This window comes from Bos grunniens, chromosome 8 (genome assembly GCF_055505025.1).
Source record: "Bos grunniens cultivar Pamir isolate PY7600 chromosome 8, Bosgru_T2T1.0, whole genome shotgun sequence".
Taxonomy (NCBI): Eukaryota; Metazoa; Chordata; class Mammalia; order Artiodactyla; family Bovidae; genus Bos; species Bos grunniens.
The window spans coordinates 4,214,667-4,236,882 of NC_141172.1; the positions used below are offsets into that span (position 1 = coordinate 4,214,667).

The 22,216-nt window shown below is 36.9% G+C and overlaps 2 protein-coding genes across 11 annotated transcripts in view; one reads left to right on the forward strand and one right to left on the reverse strand.

Annotated features, from left to right (window-relative positions):
- The window catches only part of SAP30 (Sin3A associated protein 30), a 109,989-nt gene that overhangs the window by 14,085 nt on the left and 73,688 nt on the right, over positions 1-22,216 (forward strand). For 8 of the 9 annotated variants that reach the window (XR_015169380.1, XR_015169379.1, XR_015169376.1 and 5 more), the window contains exon 4: positions 8,452-8,514. Coding sequence is in view for 1 of the 9 variants with exons in the window: in XM_086414655.1 (XP_086270781.1) it covers positions 8,452-8,469 (18 nt within the window). In the remaining 8 variants the exon portion in view is untranslated. Of the gene's footprint in view, positions 1-8,451; positions 8,515-10,758; positions 11,221-22,216 lie in introns of those variants that run through there. The other variant, XM_086414655.1, reaches the window with a different exon arrangement.
- SCRG1 (stimulator of chondrogenesis 1) overlaps positions 8,106-22,216 on the reverse strand; it is a 29,026-nt gene continuing 14,915 nt past the window's right edge. Inside the window, exons 1-3 of one of the 2 annotated variants that reach the window (XM_086414659.1) lie at positions 15,423-15,612; positions 10,747-11,002; positions 8,106-8,334 (exon numbers count right to left, since the gene is read on the reverse strand). In XM_086414659.1, the coding sequence (XP_086270785.1) occupies positions 8,280-8,334; positions 10,747-11,002; positions 15,423-15,492 (381 nt within the window). In that variant the 5' untranslated portion in view covers positions 15,493-15,612 and the 3' untranslated portion in view covers positions 8,106-8,279. Of the gene's footprint in view, positions 8,335-10,746; positions 11,003-15,422; positions 15,613-22,216 lie in introns of those variants that run through there. The other variant, XM_086414658.1, reaches the window with a different exon arrangement.

Below are 22,216 nucleotides of genomic sequence, written 5' to 3' on the forward strand. Positions count from 1 at the left end.
TGCATCTGTATTCATAAGGGATATGAATATAGATATCATAGGTTTGTAGTTTCTTCTACTGTTTTTATCTCACTTTACTATTAGGATAATGCTAGCCTCATAGAATGTGTTAGAAAATGTTGCCTCTTCTGTTTTTTGGAAAAATTTAAATATGATTGACATTAATTGATCTTTAAAAGTTTGATTGAATTCACTAGGACCATCTGGTCCAGGACATTTCTTTGATGGAAAATTTTTTATTATTGATAGAACCCCTTTACTTATTATAAGGTAGATGGGGTTTTCTCTTTGTTCTTGAGTCAGCTTTGGTAATTTTGTGTTTCTAGGAATTTGTCCATTTCATCTAGATTAGACAATTTGTTATCATACATTTGTTCTTACTGTTCACTTACACTACTTTTACTTTCTGTAAGGTTGCTAATAATGCCCTTGCTTCCTCCCCCCACCCCACCCCGCCACCCCGTGCTGAGGCAAAGAAGATTTCTAAGGAAATTCTGAGGGAAAGAAGGAGATTTCTCAGTGAAAGAAGATTTCTGAGGGAATTTTGAAGGAAATAAACAGATTTCTGAGGGAAAGAAGGAAATAATGAGGGAATTCTAAAGAAAAGGAGATTTCTGAGGAAATTGTGCAGGAAAGAAGATTTCTGAGGGACTGAAGGAGATTTCTCAAGGAAAAAAAGGGTTCAAAGGTAAAACATGACAGAACCTAGGACGTTCTGAGGTAAAATCTGACAACCTAGAGTTGTTCTGAGGTAAAATCTGACAAGCTTAGGATGTTTTGAGTAAAATCTGACAAACGTAGGACATTCTGAGATAAAATCTGACAGAAACTAGAGTCTGCTGAGGTAAAATCTGACAGAAACTTGATGCTTCTGAGGTAAAATCAGATAGAACCCAAAGAGTACTGAGGAAAATCTGACAGAACCTATAGAGTTTTGTGGTAGAATAAGATAGAACCTAGAGGTTGGATCATCGAAAAAACAAGAGTTCCAGAAAAACATCTATTTCTGATTTATTGACTATGACCAGGCCTTTGACTGTGTGGATCACAATAAACTATGGAAAATTCGAAAAGAGATGGGAATATCAGACCACCTGACCTGCCTCTTGAGAAATCTGTATGCAGGTCAGGAAGCAACAGTTAGAACTGGGCATGGAACAACAGACTGGTTCTAAATTGGGAAAGGAGTAGTCAAGGCTGTATAATGTCACCCTGCTTATTTAACTTATATGCAGAGTACATCATGAGAAATGCTGGGCTGGACAAAGCACAAGCTGGAATCATAATTGCCGGGAGAAATATGAATAACCTCAGATATCCAGATGATACCACCCTTATGGCAGAGATCGAAGAACTACTAAAGAGCCTCTTGATGAAAGTGAAAGAGGAGAGTGAAAAAGTTGGCTTGAAACTCCACATTCAGAAAACTAGGATCATGGCATCTGGTCCCATCACTTCGTGGCAAATAGATGGGGAAACAGTGGAAACAGTGGCAGACTTTATTTTTGGGAGCTCCCAAATGACTGCACATGGTGACTGCAGCCATGAAATTAAAAGACGCTTGTTCCTTGGAAGAAAAGTTATGACCAACCTGCTGCTGCTGCTGCTAAGTCGCTTCAGTCATGTCCGACTCTGTGCGACCCCATAGACGGCAGCCCACTAGGCTCCTCTGTCCCTGGGATTCTCCAGGCAAGAACACTGGAGTGGGCATGACCAACCTAGACAGCATATTAAAAAGCAGAGACATTACTTTGCCAACAAAGGTCTGTCTAGTCAAAGCTATGATGTTTCTAGTAGTCATGTATGGATGTGAGAGTTGCACTGCCAAAGAATTGATGCTTTTGAACTGTGGTGTTGGAGAAGACTCTTGAGAGTCCCTTGGACTGCAAGGAGATCCAACTAGTCCATCCGAAAATATATCAGTCCTGAATATTCATAGGAAGTACTGATGCTGAAACTGAAACTCCAGTACTTTAGCCACCTAATGTGAAGAACTGACTCATTTGAAAAGACCCTGATGCTGGGAAAGATTGAAGGCAGGAGGAAAAGGGGATTATAGAGGATGAGATGGTTTGATGGCATCACCTACTCAATGAACATGAGTTTGAGTAAACTCTGGGAGTTGGTGATGGGCAGGGAAACCTGGCATGCTACAGTCCATGGGGTCACAAAGAGTCAGACACAACTGAGCGATTGAACTGAACTGAAAGGTTTCTGACATAAAATCTGATGGTTCTGATGTAAAATCTGACAGAACCTAAAGGGTTCTGAGGTAAAATCTGACAGAACCTAGAGGGTTCTGAGGTAAAATCTGACAGAACCTAGAGGGTTCTGAAGTAAACTGTGACAGAACCTAGAGGGATATGAGGTAAACTCTAACAGAACCTAGGACATTCTGAGGTAAACTGACAGAACTGAAAGGGTTCTCAGGTAAAAATCTGACATAACCTAGAATGTTCTGAGGTAAAATCTGACAAGCCTAGGACGTTTTGAGTAAAATCCAGTAGAACTTAGGACATTCTCAGGTAATACCTGACAGAAACTAGAAGATTCTGAGGTAAAATCTGACAGAACCTTAGGGTTCTCAGGTAATATGTGACAGAACCTAGGACATTCTGAAGTAAGTCTTACAGAAGCTTGAGGATTCTGAGGTATAATCTGACAGAACCTAGGACGTTCTGAGTTAAAATCTGCCAGAAACTAGAAGGTTCTGTGCTAAAATCTGACAGAAACCATATGGTTCTAGGTAAAATCTTTCAGAAGCCACAGGGTTCTGAGGTAAAATGTAACAGATACTGGAGGGTTCTTAGGTAAATTTTGACAGAAACTAGAGGGTTCTGAGGTAAAATCTGACAGATCCTAGAGTGTTCTGAGGTAAAATCTGACAGAAAGTAGAGGGTTCTGAGGCAAATCATGAGAGAACATACTATACTCTGAGGTGAATTCTGTCCCATGTGAGAGGGGTGTGAGGTAATATATAACAAAACCAGAGGGTTCTGAGGTAAAATCTGACAGAATCTAGAGACTTCTGAACTCAATCTGATAGAAGGTTTCTCAAAAACCTGACACAAACTACTGCTTCTAAGGTAAATATCTATGAGAAATTAAGAGGTTCTGAGTTAAAATGACCTAAATAAGGAGGTCATGAGGGATTTTTGTATGATTTCTGAGGGTAAGGAGATTTCTGAGGCTTTTTTTGTGGGAATGGAGGTTATTTCTGTGGGGTTTCTATGTGAAAGTGGGAGATTTCTTAAGTTATTCTGAAGAAAAGACAGCGATACCTGAGAGAAAGTAGGAAATACCTGAGAGAAAGTTAGATATTTCTCAGGGAAAGGTGTTTTCTCAGGGAATTTTGCAGAAAATTCTGTATATTTCTGAGATAATTCTGAGATTAAGGAACAGATTTCTGAGGGAATTCTCAGAGATAGACATTTCTTCAGGAATTCTGTGGGAAAGCAGGAGATTTCTGAGGGAAAGAAGGGGATTTCTGATGGAAATAAGATTTCTTTGGGGAATTCTGAGGGAAAGAAGATTCCTGAGATAATTCTGAAGTTAAAAAAAATCTGATTTCTGAGGGAATTCTGAGACAAAGAAGATTTCTGATGGAATCTGAAGGCAAGGAAGAGATTTTGAAGATTCCTGAGAGAAGGAATTTGAGAAGGGTTTCTGAGAGAAGGTGGGTGAGTGGAATTGTGCTTGAAAGAGAGTATGAGAGAGCTCTGAGAAAATGATGTTGAGAGGAAATTCTCAGAAAATGAAATTTAGAGGGTATTCTGTAAGAAGTGTAATGCCCCTGCTTTTATTTGTAATTTTAGTTATATGTGCTTTCTCTCTCCTTTTTTTCAGTAGTGTTGCTAGGATTTATCAATTTTGTTTATTTTTTATTTGAGGTTGTTGATTATTGTTTTTACATTTTCTATTTCATTTATATCTGCTCTAATTTTTTTATTTTCTTTCTTCCACTGGTTTTAGATTAAGTGTGCTCTTCTTTTTCTAGTGTTAAAGTGCAAAATTCAGTTGATTTGAGATCTTTCTTCTTTATTAATATATATGTTTGCAGCTATAAATTTCCCACTGAGGTCCTCTTTTGCTGCATCCCATAAGTTTGGTATGTTTTACTTTTATTTTCATTCATGCTTATTTTCTAATTTTCCTATCTTTTTCTTCTTTGACTCACTGTTGTTAAGGATGCATTTGTTGATTTCCACGTATTTGTTGATTTTTCTGTTTTTCTTCTGTTATTGATTTCTAGCTTCATCCCATTATGGTTCGAGAAGATAGTTTGTATGATTTCAATTTTTTTAATTTACAGAAAAATGTTTTATGTGCTAACATAAAGATGCTTCAGTCTATCCTGAAGAATCTTCCATGTGCACTTGAGTAGAATGTATATTCTGTTATCATTGGGTGAAGTGTTTTGTATATGTCTGTTAGGTTTAGTTGGTTTAGAGTATTGTTCAAATCCCCTATTTCCTTTTTAATTTTCTGTCTAGATGTCTTTCCATTATTTAAAGTAAGGAATTGAGGTCTCCAACTACTATTGTAGAACTGTCTTTTTCTCCTTTAACTTCTGTTAGTTTCCTTCATATATTTTCTGGCTCTGTTGTTTGATGTGTATATATTTATAATTTTTAAATCTTATTGTAGCTTGATCCTTTGTTTACAAAATGTCTCTTGTACAATTTTTTTAACTTAAAATCTATATTGTTTGATATTAGTATGGCCAGACCAGCTGTCTTAACTGCTGTTTACATGGATTTGCATAGCTTTGATAGCAAAATTTAGATTATGATCTAGGCAAGTGATAGTGGTTCAAAAATAAATTTTTGTCATGTTATTGCTTATTCATTTATCTGACGTTAGTTTAAAAGTGTCAAGAAATGTCTTATATATGTATATGTATTTTTTCAAGTGTGTGTACTATTTACTATAGAATTCATTTTTTTGAGATCATAAAATTGCTTATATTTATCTGTAGCTAAAGGCTGATACTCTAAACTTTACTGTATGTGTCATGTCCCAGTTACATTTATAGTCTACATAGTCAACTGTCGTCCTCAAATCATAATCATAGTAGTTGCTGCTGGATTATCGTGTGTTTACGTGCATGTGTATCATGTTTGTGTGCATGTGTGTTGTATGTACATCCCCTTTAATGTATAAAGTGGACATCAAGTCAGTTTTATATCCATAATACCCAACAGACTTATATTTTGACTTCTAAGACTCTAGAAACATAGATCACATATACTTTTTTCATTTAAAATTTACTATAGGTCTTTATTTGTAAAATTCTGAGAGTATATTGGCTACATGTGTGCCATGCATTGCTTTCCAGTTATACCACTGTACAAAAATGAGAACATTTTGGTGATATCATTTTATAGAAGTAAATTGAGGGAGCTAATTCAATGTCAATTTACTATACTTTCAAAATATCAGATTCTTTTTAATTCTTTGAGAAAAAAATTTAGGTATAGGCTGTTAATGCAATATGATTTAGAAATATATGAATTTGATAATTTTTTTCCTTTTGTGAAAATTATTTTAAAGCCCATAGTGTTTACTGACAGATTATTTACATTTTAGAAGCACCTGCCATAATACTTTGCTAAAACAATTTATTATTAAAATAATTCCTGTGTATCTATGAGCAATTATAAGGAAGTTAAAGTTGCAGAATAATCTGTGAATGTTCTTACCTGTCCTTCTCTCCCTTTGAGAATTGTTGCTCATTGTTTTATTTCTCCATGTTGCTTCCAATCTTTAATAATCCTCTAGGATTAGTACTTAATCCCAGCAAACAAAAAAAGCAAAGCGTCCCTATCATTATAATGAGGAAAAGAAAAATTTCATCAAGAAGAGATGAGATATTAGTAAGTATTACCAACAACCATCAACTTTGTGCTCAGCACCATGGAATTTATAGTAAGAACAAAAATATAGAAAGTCAAAGATAAATTGTTATTGTTATTCAGTAAGCATTTAGCATATATAAACTATATGAAATGTACAGTCTTGTTTGTCTCATACAAGTAAGTTTGCTTTCCTGAAAAGGAAATAGATTAGATGATGCTATTAAGTAAAGCAGAGGTTAAGACTTGAGTTCTGAAGGAAGACTGGCCATATTCAAAACCTGGCTCTACTGCTCTGATAATGTAATTCTGGATAAACCACTTAATCTCTAAGCCTTGCCATTTTTGTCCACAGAGTAGGGATGATGATAGTAGTACATACCTCATTCAGTTGAAAGATGGTGTTAGTACATTTTCAATAAAAGGTTAGTCATCTTGTAGCTAAAAGCTATTGAAAAAAATATCTATTCATTAAATAATTGGATGAAATATTTGCTTTTAAAAACATGTTGACCAAGTTAGAAACTGTTGCATAAGTTGTGTGAACATTCATGTTTTTACATTTATTTGCTAATTTATAAGAAACAATGTGTGCTTTGTTTTTTATTATAAAATATTACAATGTGTACTTTTTTTAATTACAAAAACAATATAATGCATTTGTTTCTAAAAGAATGTAATATAATTGGATATTACAAGTTATTTCCAGAAAGGAAAGAACATGATGAAAATCATCATAATTATCTATAAAATTCCATGTATTAAATATTCAGCCTTTTTTCAAATACTGTTTTTCTCATCAGGGTTTGATTGCAGCATTAACGGGATACTTAATAAAATGCCATTGCTGAATTGCTTTTTTTGTCTTCCTTAGAGACAGTCTATACTGAGTAGAAAATGTAACAGATGTACTGATAATTTTCTTTGTTTACCTATTCTATGCACTGTTCCAGTAAGGATGTAAGATTTCTGTTAATGAGTTAGTTTGACTTTAATACTTCACTTCAGTGAAGGAGAAAAAGCTCAATCAAATCATATGCTATGTTGATTAAAGAATAAACTTTAGTTTTTTAAACAATTCCACTTCATGTGTTTTTGCAGAGGTCATACTATTTGAAAACATGTTCTGACTTATGCTTTTGCAACTTTTAAGAGAAACTGAATTCTGACTACCTCAAAATTATTTTGTTCAGCCCAGTAACACCTATTGAACACTGAATAAATACCAGATACTGTTCTGGATGTGGTCTTCAGAAACAGATCAGGGACCCCAAAGGATGTATTTCAATGAAATAATGTCACTTTAATACACAAAATGGTTATCTCCTAGTTTTACTACAAGTGTTATGCTTCTCAAATGTTTCCCCACAGCAATACTTTATAAAGCATCCTAGACTTCTTCTTTGGAGCAGCAGGCTTCACATTTATAAATATTTGTTATGATTACTGTTTTGGTAGAATACAAGTTCCAAGAGGAGAAGCCCATCTTATTCATTACTACATTCCCAAATTGTTAACACACCCAAATAACTGGCACTGAGCAAGTATTTAATACATTTTTATAACATGAAGGACTTTCTGAAATTACTTCTGCTGGCCACCAGTCAGTGAACACTCCTAAGGTATGGAGCATAGTCCAATACTGCCTCTAACAACCAGAAAATATCTTTGAAAGAATCTGTTTTATTTACCTTTAAAATTTGTGTGACTTTTTAATTCTCATCCAACATCCATTTCTTTTAATATATGTTTTGTTATTACCCCCAAAAAGGGACATGTCATGGGTATGCTGCATAGTTTTAAGGATACAGCTATGTGAGTATTTTGGAGCTGGAACTCTATTCAAAGTCTGTCTTGATTTTTTAGCAAATATCTTAAACTTGAGTTAGCATCTGAAAGATTGATTTAAGAATATTTGTCTTGACAATTTTGTTGTTTTTAAAAGAGCAAAATGCAAATACACTTAAAGTATTTGGCATGCATAATATTTATTCATATACTGGCTCCCTTTTCCCCTCTTACTATTATTAGAAAATTTCTAGTTTCCCTTCTAAGAACCTCAATTTATCTCTGGTTCTTTCCATTAAGTGTACATGGTCAATAACTGTTAATGAAGAAGTGAAAGTATTCTTCATCTTTGATCCACAGTTATGGCTCTGCATCTAGACAACAGAATTCTTTTATCAAGCATATTAAATACCTTATAGATGAAAATTTTCTAGTGAAAAATTTTAAACAATGTCCACAGAGAAAAATTAAATTGAATTTTTATTACTACTTATTTAACACAAGTTTGCTTAGACAAGTAAGAATTTATAGAATCTGTGCTTTATTGCACTGCACAGAAACCAGAAATAGTGTTACACTATTATAGCGCTGTTTGCGGGGAATTATGGGCGGTTTGTCTGGAATACATGAAGATGTTCAGTGATTGTTGCAAGGAATCACGAAAGAGATCTTTGGTCCAAAGAAGACATCTCTGAAAAAGAGTAGAACATGAATTAAATCCAGCTGGAAATTAAGATACATGTTAGTCTTTGCTGGGCTAAAAATGGACAGTGATTTCCAGGATTTCAGACATAACTGTTCTTTTTAGGTGAACAAAGTACAATGAGAATGAGTGGGAAGACTTGCCACAGGAGCAACAAAGATTAAGAAGGTAATCAATTCTTCTACTTTTCCCCATTTGTCATTGACATGATGCTATCGTTTATTGATAAAGAAAAGCAAAGACTGGGTGACTTGGAAACATTACAATCATACCAAAAAATTCATTTCTCTGTTATGGGTGGGAATGGGCATAATGTTTAAATCTACTGATAAGAAACAGAAGTTTAAAATTTTCTAGGGAAGCGAATAAATACATTTCTAGGTTTTATAGGGAAAGGTGAAATGTTAAGCTACTCAACTTTACTCTTGTTGGAAAAATCACTTAAGGTGATATGTAAAAATGTGATGCTGCCTTCTGTACTAATGTTATGTGTAATCAAAATATGATCCACAGGACTTGGGATTATTAAGGTGGGAAAATATGGATAAACTAATTAGGAAAATGAGGGCTGTTTGTAATAAAATGCCACTCCATTTGAAAAAATGCATGGAATAATATCAAATTATATGTATGTGCAAGGTAGTATTATGATTATGGCTCAGTAGAAATATACTTAGCATACACTGTACAACATGATAACCATAACTAACACTGTGTGTGATATATTTGAAAGTTTCTGAGATAATATATCCTAAAGTTATCACAAGGAAAAACAATTTTTTGACCATGTGAGGTGATTTGTGTTAACTGCACTTATTATTGTAATCATTTCATAATACAGTTGACCCTTGAACAATACAGCAATAAGGGGTACTGACCTTCTGTGCAACCAAAAATCTGTGAATAACTTTACAGTCAGTCCTCCATACCTGTAGTTCAACATCTGAGAATTCAGCCAATCATAGATGATATAGTGCTATAGTATGTATTTAGTGAAAGAAATTTGCAGGTAAGTGTACCCATGCAGTTCAAATATGTGTTGTTCAAGGGTCAACTGTCTATTTCTTTCAACTCATTGTGCTGTACACCTTAAATGTGAACAGTGCTATATTTAACTATATCTCAGTGCAACTGAAAAAAAAAAGATGCAAAATTTGTGTTTACAGGTTAAAAAAAAAAAAGAAATATACTTACCTATTTGTTGCTAATGCAACAGCAGTAACCCAAAATCAGATAGAAACTACTTTCATATATTCATACTTCTATTTCATCCACTAACAATGGATGATCACAAAATTATATCATAAAATAACTACAAGTACATTTCAGTAAATCAGTTTCAAGTCTTATAAGAAAATTTTAAGTATGATATTTTAATATTAGATGGCATTTCATTTATGTAGGAAAAGTTAGGTCATTTTATGGACCTAACTCAGTTAGGACCTAACCTAACTCAGTTAACTTGAGTTCTTGATATCATTCTTTAATCAAGTGATTCTCACATTTTATGATGAATCAGAATTACTCAAAGGGTTTAAATCATAATTGCTTTGCTTCCTCTCCATTGTTTCTGATCCAGCTGGTTTGGTCTGGGGTCCAAGTTTGAATTACATTTTTAACAAGAACTCAGCTAATACTGGAGCTGCTGCCCTGGGAACAACACCTAAGAACCAACTGGTTTGGTAGGAAAATTACCTGGTCCAAATCAGGAGTCCTGGGTTCTAGTGTCAGAGCTGATATTAGCTAGTTATGTGGTTGGTGCTGGTCATTTTACCTCTCTGCACCTTTCCCTGATAAAGCGGTTTTATCTGTCCTTTCTGTCTCACAGATTTCTTAGAAAAATGAAAAACAATGATGACATATGTTGAAAGTAATTTGGAAAAACTAATTTCAAATGAAATAGGCAAGATCACAGTATTTGAGATTCCCCAATAACCAGGAGAAGATTACATTAAAATCAAGAGCTAAAAATCTTTATTGATTTATCTACCTTTGTATTATACTTAAAATACATCTACTTTCCAAGTTGGTAGAAACTTCAGTTAATTTCTCGTTAACTCATATATAGAACTAGAAAGTTTTTCTCTCACTATTAACCAAACTTTTCCATCCTGTTACTTGATCTGTTCACTGGGATCTTTTATCCAAAACCTTTTAATAGACTGGAGTGTTCTTTATTTGTCTTTCATTTAGCTTAACTAAAATCTGCCAAACTCTGTCTCTTAAATGAAAACATTCAGTTGAGTACATAATGTTGATCATCCTAAAAAATAGCTGAGATCTGAATAGGATTTTATTGAAAAGGGTGACAAGTTTCAGCAAACTCCTTGTGAAGGTGTCTTAAGAAAGTTGTTATGCATGCATTTTACAACCATACGTTTTGTGACTGCATTTCCTTACTTTGGGCAGCAGAGCAGTTCGCTGAAGTTGCAGTAACAGATCATCTCACATCCCTTCCCATCCCAGAAGTGATCCTGGACATTGACATCAATCTTTGTCAGGTCAGCTACTCCTTCTGGAAGGCTGTGACAGTTGCGATCTTTTAGTATTTTTCTGTAGCAGGAGAGGCGGTTTGCAGGCATGGCTTGGACTCCTAGCAGCAAAGTTAGTCCAACGGCGAGAGCAAGTACTGTAAATTTCATTTTGGCTCTTGGCTCTGAGATAAAAGAAAATCCAAAATGTGTCAGTGTTTGTTTGTTTCGTAGGTTTTTTAAAAGGATGGAGTTCATCGGTACATAAAATTCTGCAGCGTCCTCATTAACTCTTAAATTGAAAGAGTAGGAATTGATTTTTTTTCTACTTTATTTCAATGTCTTTCTCAAAGTTTTATGACTATCTACAATAAAAATCACTTATTATATTTCTCTAAACTGACATTCCTGAGCTCTACAAAGAAATATTGAATAAGAGTTGTGTGAGGGAGGGAGAAGGAGAAAGTGGGAAGAGCCACTTGCATTTTCAAGTACTCAAGTTCATTAAAAAATTTTTTTTTTGTTGAGCTGTAATTTTCATACCATACAATTCACCTGCTTTACTTGCACAATTCAATGATTTTTGGAATATTTACAGACTTGTGTAACTATCATCACAGGCATGGATGTTCTTGTTGTTTTTTATTTTTGACCATGAGGCATACGAAATCTTAGTTCCTTGACCAGGGATTGAACCCACGCCCCTTGAGTCTTACCTGCTGGACCGCCAGGGAAGTCCCCCAAATTCACTTTTTTACCAGTATATTCAGTAGGGGAAAACTGCTTTTAAGATGATAAAACTGAAGTAAATTTCTAAAGCAGATATCATTGTTGTGTACAGTGATTCTTGACTTTGCATATCCTAACAACATTGTCAAATAACCCGGACCCCACCCTGACAGAAACAAAAAGCCCACTCATCCTGACACTGACAGATTATATTGTATAGATATATTTACAGTTAAGTTTTTAAAAGTTTCGGACTTATTTAGGGGACTGATTTTTTTCTGCATAATTTTTGTAATTTGTGAACACTTCTCCCACATGGGTTACATCTGAGCCTCAGTTGAAAGCAGAGGCTTGAATTCCCCATAAGAGACCTTTAGCCTGTTTTTAGACACCTACCGTGATGGGGAACTCAATTGTTGACTAAATCCACATATTCCACTGATATAGTTCTAATGTTTCCCTTCCTGGAAAATATTTTTCTGTGGCTTCCACCCATCGGTTCTAATTTGAACTCTTGTGGTCAAACCAAGCAAGTTTAAATTCCTCTTTTAGGAGATAATACTTCAAATATAGTATTTGTATGGAATATTCCAAAAGGCGGCAGAGTGCCAAAGAATTGATGCCTTTGAACTGTGGTGCTGGAGAAGACTCCTAAAAATCCCCTGGACATGTCCATCAGCAGATGAATGGATAAGAAAGCTGTGGTACATATACACAATGGAGTATTACTCAGCCATTAAAAAGAATACATTTGAATCAGTTCTAATGAGGTGGATGAAACTGGAGCCTATTATACAGAGTGAAGTAAGCCAGAAGGAAAAACATAAATACAGTATACTAACGCACATATATGGAATTTAGAAAGATGGTAACAATAACCCGGTGTACGAGACAGCAAAAGAGACACTGATGTATAGAACAGTCTTATGGACTCTGTGGGAGAGGGAGAGGGTGGGAAGATTTGGGAGAATGACAATGAAACATGTAAAATATCATGTAGGAAACGAGTTGCCAGTCCAGGTTCGATGCATGATGCTGGATGCTTGGGGCTGGTGCACTGGGACGGCCCAGAGGGATGGTATGGGGAGGGAGGAGGGAGGAGGGTTCGGGATGGGGAACACATGTATACCTGTGGCGGATTCATTTTGATATTTGGCAAAACTAATACAATTATGTAAAGTTTAAAAATAAAATAAAATTGGAAGAATAAAAAATAAATAAATAAATAAAAAAAAAAAAAAAAAAAAAAATCCCCTGGACAGCAAGGTGATCAAACCAGTCACTTTTAAGCGAAATCAACCCTGAATATTCATTGGAAGGACCAATGCTGAAGCTGAAGCTCCAGTATTTTGGTCATCTGATGTGAACAGATGACTCATTGGAAAAGACCCTGACGCTGGGAAAGACTGAAGGCAAAAGGAGAAGGAGGCAACAGAGGATGAGATGTTTGGATGGCATCACCAATGCAATGGACATGAACTTAAGCAAACTTCAGGAGATGGTGAGGGACAGGGAGGCCTGGTGTGCTGCACTCCATGGGGTCTCACAGAGTCAGGACTGGGCGACTGAACAACAACATGGAATGTTCATGATCTATTGAATTTGGCTTCTCTGGCCTCCATATTAAACGAGAAGAGAGTAGAGGTGTTTGCAGTAAAGGAAGACTAGCAAGATAGTGGGAGCCAGAATCAGACACCACAGTCATTCAGATTTCATCTTGTAGGCAGGTGCTGAAGTATCTGAAATGTTTAGTAGAGTTCACCACGGAGCCCATCTGGCCTTGGTGATTTCTGTTTTGGGAGGTTATTAATTACTGATTCAATTTCTTTAGTAGATACAGATCTACTCACATCATCTGAGGAAGGACACTCACTGCTTTTTATGAGTTTGGTGGTTTAGGTGGTTTAGTTGCTAAGTCATGTCCAACTCTTGCGACCCCATGGACTGTAGCCCCCCAGGCTCCTCTGTCCATGGGATTTTCCAGGCAAGAATACTGGAGTGGATTACCATTTCCTTCTCCAGGGGATCTTCCCAACTCAGGAATCGAACCCAGGTCTCCTGCATTGCAGGCAGATTCTTTTATGAGTTTAGAAACTGAAAATACTCTTTCATACTCTGACAGAATTTTAGATTTTATTTCATATTCTGATTTGAATTAGTCATTTTTGGCTTTGCTTATATATTTTCTTAGAATTATAAATATTCAATTTAATTCTTACCTCCAAATACTAGTGAAAGGAAAGACAAAAAAATGAGATCTATTTCACTGTATGTTTTTTTCAGATTTGAGAGAACAAGGCACTACAGTGTTGTATTACATCACAGTCTAGTATAGACAGAATAATACCTTCCAATAATAATACCTTACACTTTGCAAATTGTAACATAAGTTGTATTTTTTTCAATGTAATTCTGTGAGGTGTTTTAGTTCTCAGTTACTTCTGATTCAGGCCTTCTTTATCCCCATAAGGTAATTGATGTTTAAAAAAAAGAGTTACATTTCCTGACATTTTTTTCAGATTACTCTTCAAAGAAGGATAATTAAATCTCTTGTTAATTGAGCATTTAATATATGCTAGGAATCACCACAGTCATTAAACTTTAAAAGACATAATAAAGTCTAAGACAGAACTCTACTATGCAAAGTTTTTTTTAAAGAGCTTTATTGAGGTAAAATTGACATATACTAAAGGACAGATATTAGAGGATGCAGTTTGGTAAGTTCGGGCACATGTATGTCCCCATTATACCATCACTATAGTCAGGATAGTGAGGGGACCTGTCAGCCCTAAGTCTCTTCCTGCCCTCTTGTCATCCACCTGTCTCAGTCCTCCCTGCCCCCACTCCCATCCAGACAACCACTGACCTGTTTTCTCCCCCGAGATTAAGGTGCATTTTCTCCAGTTTCATATAAATGGAGTCATAAAATATGCACTCTTTTTTTATCTGGCTTTTATCACTCAGCATACTTACTTTGAGAGATATATATCTGTCCATTGCCTGTATCAATAGCTGACTCCTTTTTATTGCTGAGAATTACTGCATTATGTATGCTATAAATTGTTATCCATCTGTCTATTGATGGGTATTTGAGTTTTTTTTAGTTTCAGGCTGTTGCAAAGCTGTTATGAACACTTGTGTACAAGGCTTTGCAAGATCATAGCTTTCATTGTGTGCATGTGTGTGCGTGCTCAGTCGTGTCTGACGTTGCTACCCCATGGACTGTAGCCCACCAGGCTCCTCTGTCCTTGAGATTTTCCTCTCCAGGGGATAGCTGTCATTACTCTTGAGCATATACCTGTGAGTGGAATAACTGGTAGGTGTATGTTTTACTTTTTAAGGAATTACTAAATTGTTTTTCCAAAGTGGTTGTACCATTTAAAATTCCCACCAGCAGTCTGCAAGAGTTCCAGTTTGCTATGTCCTCTCCAACACTTGATATGGTCAGTATTTTTAATTTGTACATTCTGATAGGTGTCTTGTGGTTTTATGTAGCATTTCCTTAATGATTAATGGTATTAAACCTCTTTCATATGTTTTCTTCATCTGTGTATCTTCTTTGTTGACCTGTCCAAATCTTTTCTCATTTAAAAAAGTTGGATTGTGTTCTTGAGTTGTGAAGGTTCTTTGTATATTCTGAACACAAGTTCTTTATTAGATATATACTTTCCAAACATTTCCAAACATTTACTTCACCTATGACTTTCCTTTTCACCTTCTTATTTAAAATAAGCAAATGTTTGAAGATTTTAAAAGAAGGAAAAGTTTAAAATTAATGAAGTATAATTTCTCAGTTTTTTAAAATGGAATGTGGTTTTGGTGTTATTTCTAAGGTCACAAGGGCTTCCCAGGTGGTGCTAATGGTAAAGAACCTACCTGCCAATGCAGGACCCATAAGAGATGGGGTTCCATCCCTGGGTAGGGAAGATCCCCTGGAGGAGGGCATGGCAACCCACTCCAGTATTCTTGCCTGGAGAATCCCATGGACAGAGGAGCCTGGTGAGTTACAGTCGGTGAGGTCACAAAAGAGTTGGACACAACTTAGCGACTAAATGACAACAACATACAAAATAAATAACAAAGTCCTGCTCTGTAGCCCAGGGAAGTATACTAAATATCTTGTAATAACTTATAATAAAAAAGAATCTGAAAAAGAATATGTAACTGAGTGACTAACACAACATTGTAAATCAACTATACTGTATTTCAACAACAATAAAAATTTTTTGAAATAAAATTCTATCTTCCTTCACAGATTCTTAATCTGCCTTTCTTGCTTTAATTTTCCATGACATTTATAAACCTAAATTATTATAAAATATTCTTATTGTGTCTCCCCCCAATTGAATGGAAGCTCCAGGAAGGCAGGCTTTTTTCTGATATGTATCCACCCCAAGCATCCTTAACAGTGCCTGTCACGTTAGTGAAAGAATAAATAATATATCCTCATCTCTAGATGCTTACAGCCAGAGAAGGATCAGTCTCTCAGATTGCTAAACTCAATAGCTAGTTGCAGAGAGCTTTATAACTGGAAGAGGTTAGTGACCTGCCACATCCTTAAATTTGCATGTCATCAGGTACTATTGTTTTAATTTAAATTAATTCATTGTATTTAACTTTTTCTAAATAGTCTGACTTTAAAATGTATATCCCAATTTCTGGTTTTTGTTCATTTGCTTGATTTTTGTCAAAACTAGCATTTGTTCTGGATTACTAATTCATACCTGACTTAAAAATATATATATTTCTATGTACGTGTACATTTATGAGAAGATTCAACAGCAAACAGCAGCTGCCTTTTCTGTAACCTCCCTCCCCTGATTCCTGTCTTTCAAAAGATTGGGAGTAAGGGGAGGAGTTGGGAGGAGAGCTGTAATCTCTTTTTAATCTTTTTGCCTTAATGTGTTAGAATTTTTCTGTTACTTTAGATCATTGGCATTTTTCATATCTTTTTGAGCTTTGATCTTCCTAGTTTTTTACTATGTAATCATGTTCTTATTTTTGGTAATCTAGTTTAATTTTGTCTATATCTTGTGGCTTTTGAACAAACTCATTCATTTAGCCAACTTGGGCTCCTATTGCCTTTCTTATATTTCCCACATATAAGTGTAGTTTGTTCTTGAGCTCATTTCATGACTGTTAACATCTTATGCTTTCTTTCTGTTAGATGGTTCTAATGAGAGCCATTAGATTTTTTTAAGAAAAATTATTTTTCTAAAAAAATAGTAATACCTGGAGAAGGCAATGGCACCCCACTCCAGTACTCTTGCCTGGAAAATCCCATGGATGGAGGAGCTTAGAAGGCTGCAGTCCATGGGGTCGCTGAGGGTTGGACACGACTGAGCAACTTTACTTTCACTTTTCACTTTCATGCATTGGAGAAGGAAATGGCAACCCACACCAGTGTTCTTGCCTGGAGAATCCCAGGGACGAGGAAGCCTGGTGGGCTGCCATCTATGGGGTCACACAGAGTCAGACACGACTGAAGTGACTTAGCAATAACAATAGTGTAAGGCATGGAAAATACAGAAAAGCACAGATAGAATAAAAATCAACTAGAGTTTCAATGTGGAGAGGACAGTTGTTAACCTCACTTAGGACTTCTATTTTTTTTTTTAATTATGATAAAGTTGCTTTACAATGTTGTGTTAGATTCTGCTGTACAACAAAATGAATCAGCTATACATACACATATATCCACTCCCTCTTGAGCCTCCCATACAGTGGCAAGGGTGTTGAGAAGGAGAAATGGAGATGGCCAGGGACACTGGGAAACTAACGTTTATGTTCTTGGTGGGAAGTATGTCGGAGAAAGAAGTTGATGGAAGAGATGAGGTGAGAGAGAAAGACTCCAGGATGCCTATTAGGTTTCTGACCTGAATGGTACTGACATTTATTGAGCTGAGGGGGATTTAAGAGTAAATTTCTGGACAAGTTAATCTGAGATGCCCATCAGATGTGAAATGAAGATGTTGAGTAGACAGCTGAATGCAAATCTGGAGGTATGAACTTGAGGGTCATGGGGATATTTATTGCTTTGTCTTTGTCGTGGTAGGACTTCAGGGCAGTGAGTACAGACTGGGACGAGAAGAGATGAGGGATGGAGGCCTGGGCCAGCCTCTGTGTGGGGACTGGAGGAGGCGATGCCAGTTCCGTGAAGGCAGGGCGTGCACCTTTTCCTCCTCCCTCACCTCTCAGAGGCCTGCTTCCAGGCCAGGCTCACAGGATGGGCTCACACAGCATCCGCTGAAAGAAGGAACAAGCAAATTGCTAGAGAAGGCAGTGGGTACGTTGCCACACCGTGGGCCTCTCTGGCTGTGTCCAGGCCAGAGCACAGAATGGCGTTTCTGTCTGCCTTAGTCACATACTAGGGTGGAAAGTTCCACACCTGGCAAGTACTTGCTTGAAGCTTTTTTTTTTTTTTAAACAGTTTATAAATTACCTGTTTGAACTGAAGTCTTCTCTTTTCCTTTACTTAAGTACAGATAAATAGCTTTAACTATTATTCTGCAAGTGGGGAAATGTCTGAACCAGTATGTCCCCATGATACATTGGTTTGTTTTTTCTTTAAAAGACACTGACCTTCATCCTTAGAAATCCATCAAGACCATATATTTTCAAGTGCCAACAAGAGTGAAATTATTTTGACCAGTTTGAAGCAAATTGCTCTCTTTTTTCCCCTCGTTCTGTTGAAGGACCTCCCCTTTAAATTCCTCCTGGAATGCATGCAAATTACAACAGCAAATAAAGCTAAAAACTGAACATCTGAGGAAATAACAAGAGATCTTTAGATAGTTACTGACTGGTTTTTTTGGATTCAATTTTATGTAACTAACATTGTTTCTAATGTTGTAAGATATCATTCCTATCCCAACAGGATAGCGGCATTATTTTTTACAATAAAATTATATTGTATCTCATTTTATGTGTTTAATAATTGATATTAACAAATACAATTCAGATGAAAAACCTAAAAAAATATAGATCACCTGATAAATGTCTGATTAATCATCAGATCAGATCAGATCAGTCGCTCAGTCGTGTCCGACTCTTTGCGACCCCATGAATTGCAGCACGCCAGGCCTCCCTGTCCAACACCAACTCCCGAAGTTCACTGAGACTCACGTCCATCGAGTCAGTGATGCTATCCAGCCATCTTATCCTCTGTCGTCCCCTTCTCCTCCTGCCCCCAATCCCTCCCAGCATCAGAGTCTTTTCCAATGAGTCAACTCTTCACATGAGGTGGCCAAAGTACTGGAGTTTCAGCTTTAGCATCATTCCTTCCAAAGAAATCCCAGGGCTGATCTCCTTCAGAATGGACTGGTTGGATCTCCTTGCAGTCCAAGGGACTCACAAGAGTCTTCTCCAACACCACAGTTCAAAAGCATGAATTCTTCGGCGCTCAGCCTTCTTCACAGTCCAACTCTCACATCCATACATGACCATAGGAAAAACCATAGCCTTGACTAGACGGACCTTTGTTGGCAAAGTAATGTCTCTGCTTTTGAATATGCTATCTAGGTTAGTCATAACTTTCCTTCCAAGGAGTAAGATTAATCATAACCCTGGATAAATTTTTTTTGAGCTTTTTATTTTGTATTGGGGTATATCCAATTAACAATGTGGTGATGGTTTCAGGTGAACAGTGAAGGACTCAGCCACACATGTACATACATCCGTTCTCCCTCAAACTCCCTCAATAGTGGCCTTATTTTCAAAAGATCAATGCAGAGGATATACGGCTGTAGGCAAGATGTTTCCAGCTAAACAATAAATCACTGCCACTGTCATATAGGGAGGGGATTGCAAATGTTGGTTGTGTAAGGGTATTTGGCACCAGCAAGCTTTTGAATGGCTGGACTTAAGGGGAAACTGAAAAAGAAAAATTATCTCATTTAATGGCCAAAACTTGCAGGGTTATGTCGTGAAAGTGTTCAGACCTTCAGGGAGCAATGCTCCTGCAGACAGCTGATGTCTGTTCTAGAAACTGGCATTAATAGCATGGAATGAAGCAGAATTGATGAATTAGAAAGGGCAGCCCTTTTTCTGATTCCTTTTGTAACATGGCCAGAAAGAAGTGAAGGCTGCAAAAGCAATGAAAATTCCAACCCAGAGCTTGACATTTAAAATATCAAAATTATAGTTGGAAGAGATGAAAACTGCCGTCCAGTCCATCATGTTTTCCATTCATCTTTCCTGGCCGATGAAAATCAATGATTTTTTTTTTTTTTTTTTTTTACAATTCCCTCTCTTTCTTATTAACTGTACCAGAAGAGATTTATATTGGAATGACTGAGCATTGAATTGAAACTTCTCAAAGTGTAGGTTAAAGGAACAGAAGTGGTATTACAAGGTGAATAAGCCTTCCAAGCATCTTTAAAACAGACACAGTCAGCTCCAAGAGACCCTCATCAGTTGAAAAACAGTCTACCTCCGCCCCGAAGGTGATCTGCCTTCGAGCGTCTTAGAGGATGCTATGAATATGCAGGCTTGCATCATTCTCATTATTTCCCTGAAATCATTATCACTGCAGCATTTGAGAGAGCTTTTCACAGCTTGTGTAACTAAGTGAAGGACCTTTAAAGAGGAATTTTCATAAGTCCCAAAGGAAAAAAGGGTTCCCTTTATTGTAGCAGTATAGACACTGTGTTGTATTCCATCCTGGGGGTGCCGAGGATAAATTTCGTGAATTCCCTCTTTGTCTCACATATTTATACCAGTTTCTTATTTTAGGAATCAGGATTTTCAAAAGCAAAAACAAAACAAAACAAAACAAAACATTGCTTTCTCACTGTTTTTATACTTCATGTAAAGTAGGAATAAAGAGATACAGCTAGTGCCTTGAAAAGGAGCTTATAATACTTCCATCAGTCTCACATAGTCCTGAGTAATTGGGCCAGATTCAGAGTAGATGGGGGCTTTAATAAGGCTTTCATAAGGACCAGTGAGGGAGCTGCCTCCTTTAAAGCCCCCAATTAAATGCCTTTCCTGTTAAGAAATGTACATTTTCTCTTCTCTTTTCATCTGATTCTTTCCCTCTAACCTGGGAAGTATCATTTTTCTCATCACTTCCTCTGAGGCTTTCTCCATCTCCCTTTCTCTTCTGACTCAGACACAAAAACACTTCTGCCCTATTCTATAGCAGTAGTTTGCAGCAGAAACAACAACCTAAAATGATTTTTAAGGAAAAAAGTACATACCGTTTTTCTTCTTTCCTTTGGTCTTCTTGGCAGAGGAATCTCCTTAAATGCTCAAACTCACTGGGTGAGTTTGGGCAAAAGGAGAAAAGAGGAGGTGCTGGAAGGAGGTTACAAGTGGACCTTTGTCTGCTTCATCCCTCACCAGCCCGCCTGCCAGGCCACTGCAGCCAAGACTGGGGAGAGAAGGCAGTGGAGAGAGACAGGGCTGCGAGATGGAGAACGGCCCCCTGGATTCTTCCAAACCAGGTGGGAGTGAGCTAAGAGCTTCTTGACAAGGAAATAGCTGGTCTGCACAGGCACCTCAGGGAGGCGGACTGTCACAGCAATGAAGTGTAGAACCTGAGGCATTTACAGAGAGCACAGAGAGTGATTTTTACCTTAGGGTGTGTGTGTGAGAGAGAGAGAGAGAGAGAGACAGACAGGCAGAGAGCACAGAGTGCTTTTTACCTTAGGAGAAGAGTATGTGTGTGTGTGAGAGAGAGAGAGAGAGAGAAGGAGAGAGAGAGATAAGGGCAGAGAAAGCAAAGGAGAGGAGGGAGGAGGAGCAGGAGGAATGGCCACTGTGATTCAGGAAGGCGGTTGGCTGAGGATCTTTTCCCTTTCACAGTTTCTTTGTGTGTTTTTGCCAAGTTTTCCTTACCATCTAGATGTCTTATTTTGATATGGGTTGCAGAGTTGGACACGACTTAGCGACTGAACAACAACCATCCCAGCTTACCAGGTCCTCACCCAAATGTTATCCGTCACTGTAAAACAGTTTTAATGAAGTGGATGAAACTGGAGCCTATTATACAGAGTGAAGTAAGCCAGAAAGAAAAACACCAATACAGTATACTAACGCATATATATGGAATTTAGAAAGTTGGTAACAATAACCCTGTGTATGAGACAGCAAAAGAGACACTGATGTATAGAACAGTCTTATGGACTCTGTTGGAGAGGGAGAGGGTGGGAAGATTTGGGAGAATGGCATTGAAACATGTATAATAACATGTATGAAACGAGTTGCCAGTCCAGGTTCGATGCACACGATACTGGATGCTTGGGGCTGGTGCACTGGGACGACCCAGAGGGAGGGTATGGGGAGGGAGGAGGGAGGAGGGTTCAGGATGGGGAACACATGTATACCTGTGGCGGATTCATTTCAATATTTGGCAAAACTAATACAATATTATAAAGTTTAAAAATAAAATAAAATTAAAATTTAAAAAAAAACCATAAAATGACTAAAAACGAAATCTATTCTGTGCCTCAAAATAAAGGCATGAAAGGAATTTCATTCTGTTTGGAGTGAAGTGGAATTGTAGCATCTGTTAACTATCCTTTAGTCATTGTTGTTTTAATTCAATTTTGACCAGAGTTCCAGGAGTTAGAAAGATTATAATAGAGCAGGATTATCTAGATGAAGAACAGGGGGGAAAGCATTCCTGGTTGTATCGAATGAACTTTTCAGCCAACCCAGTGTGTATG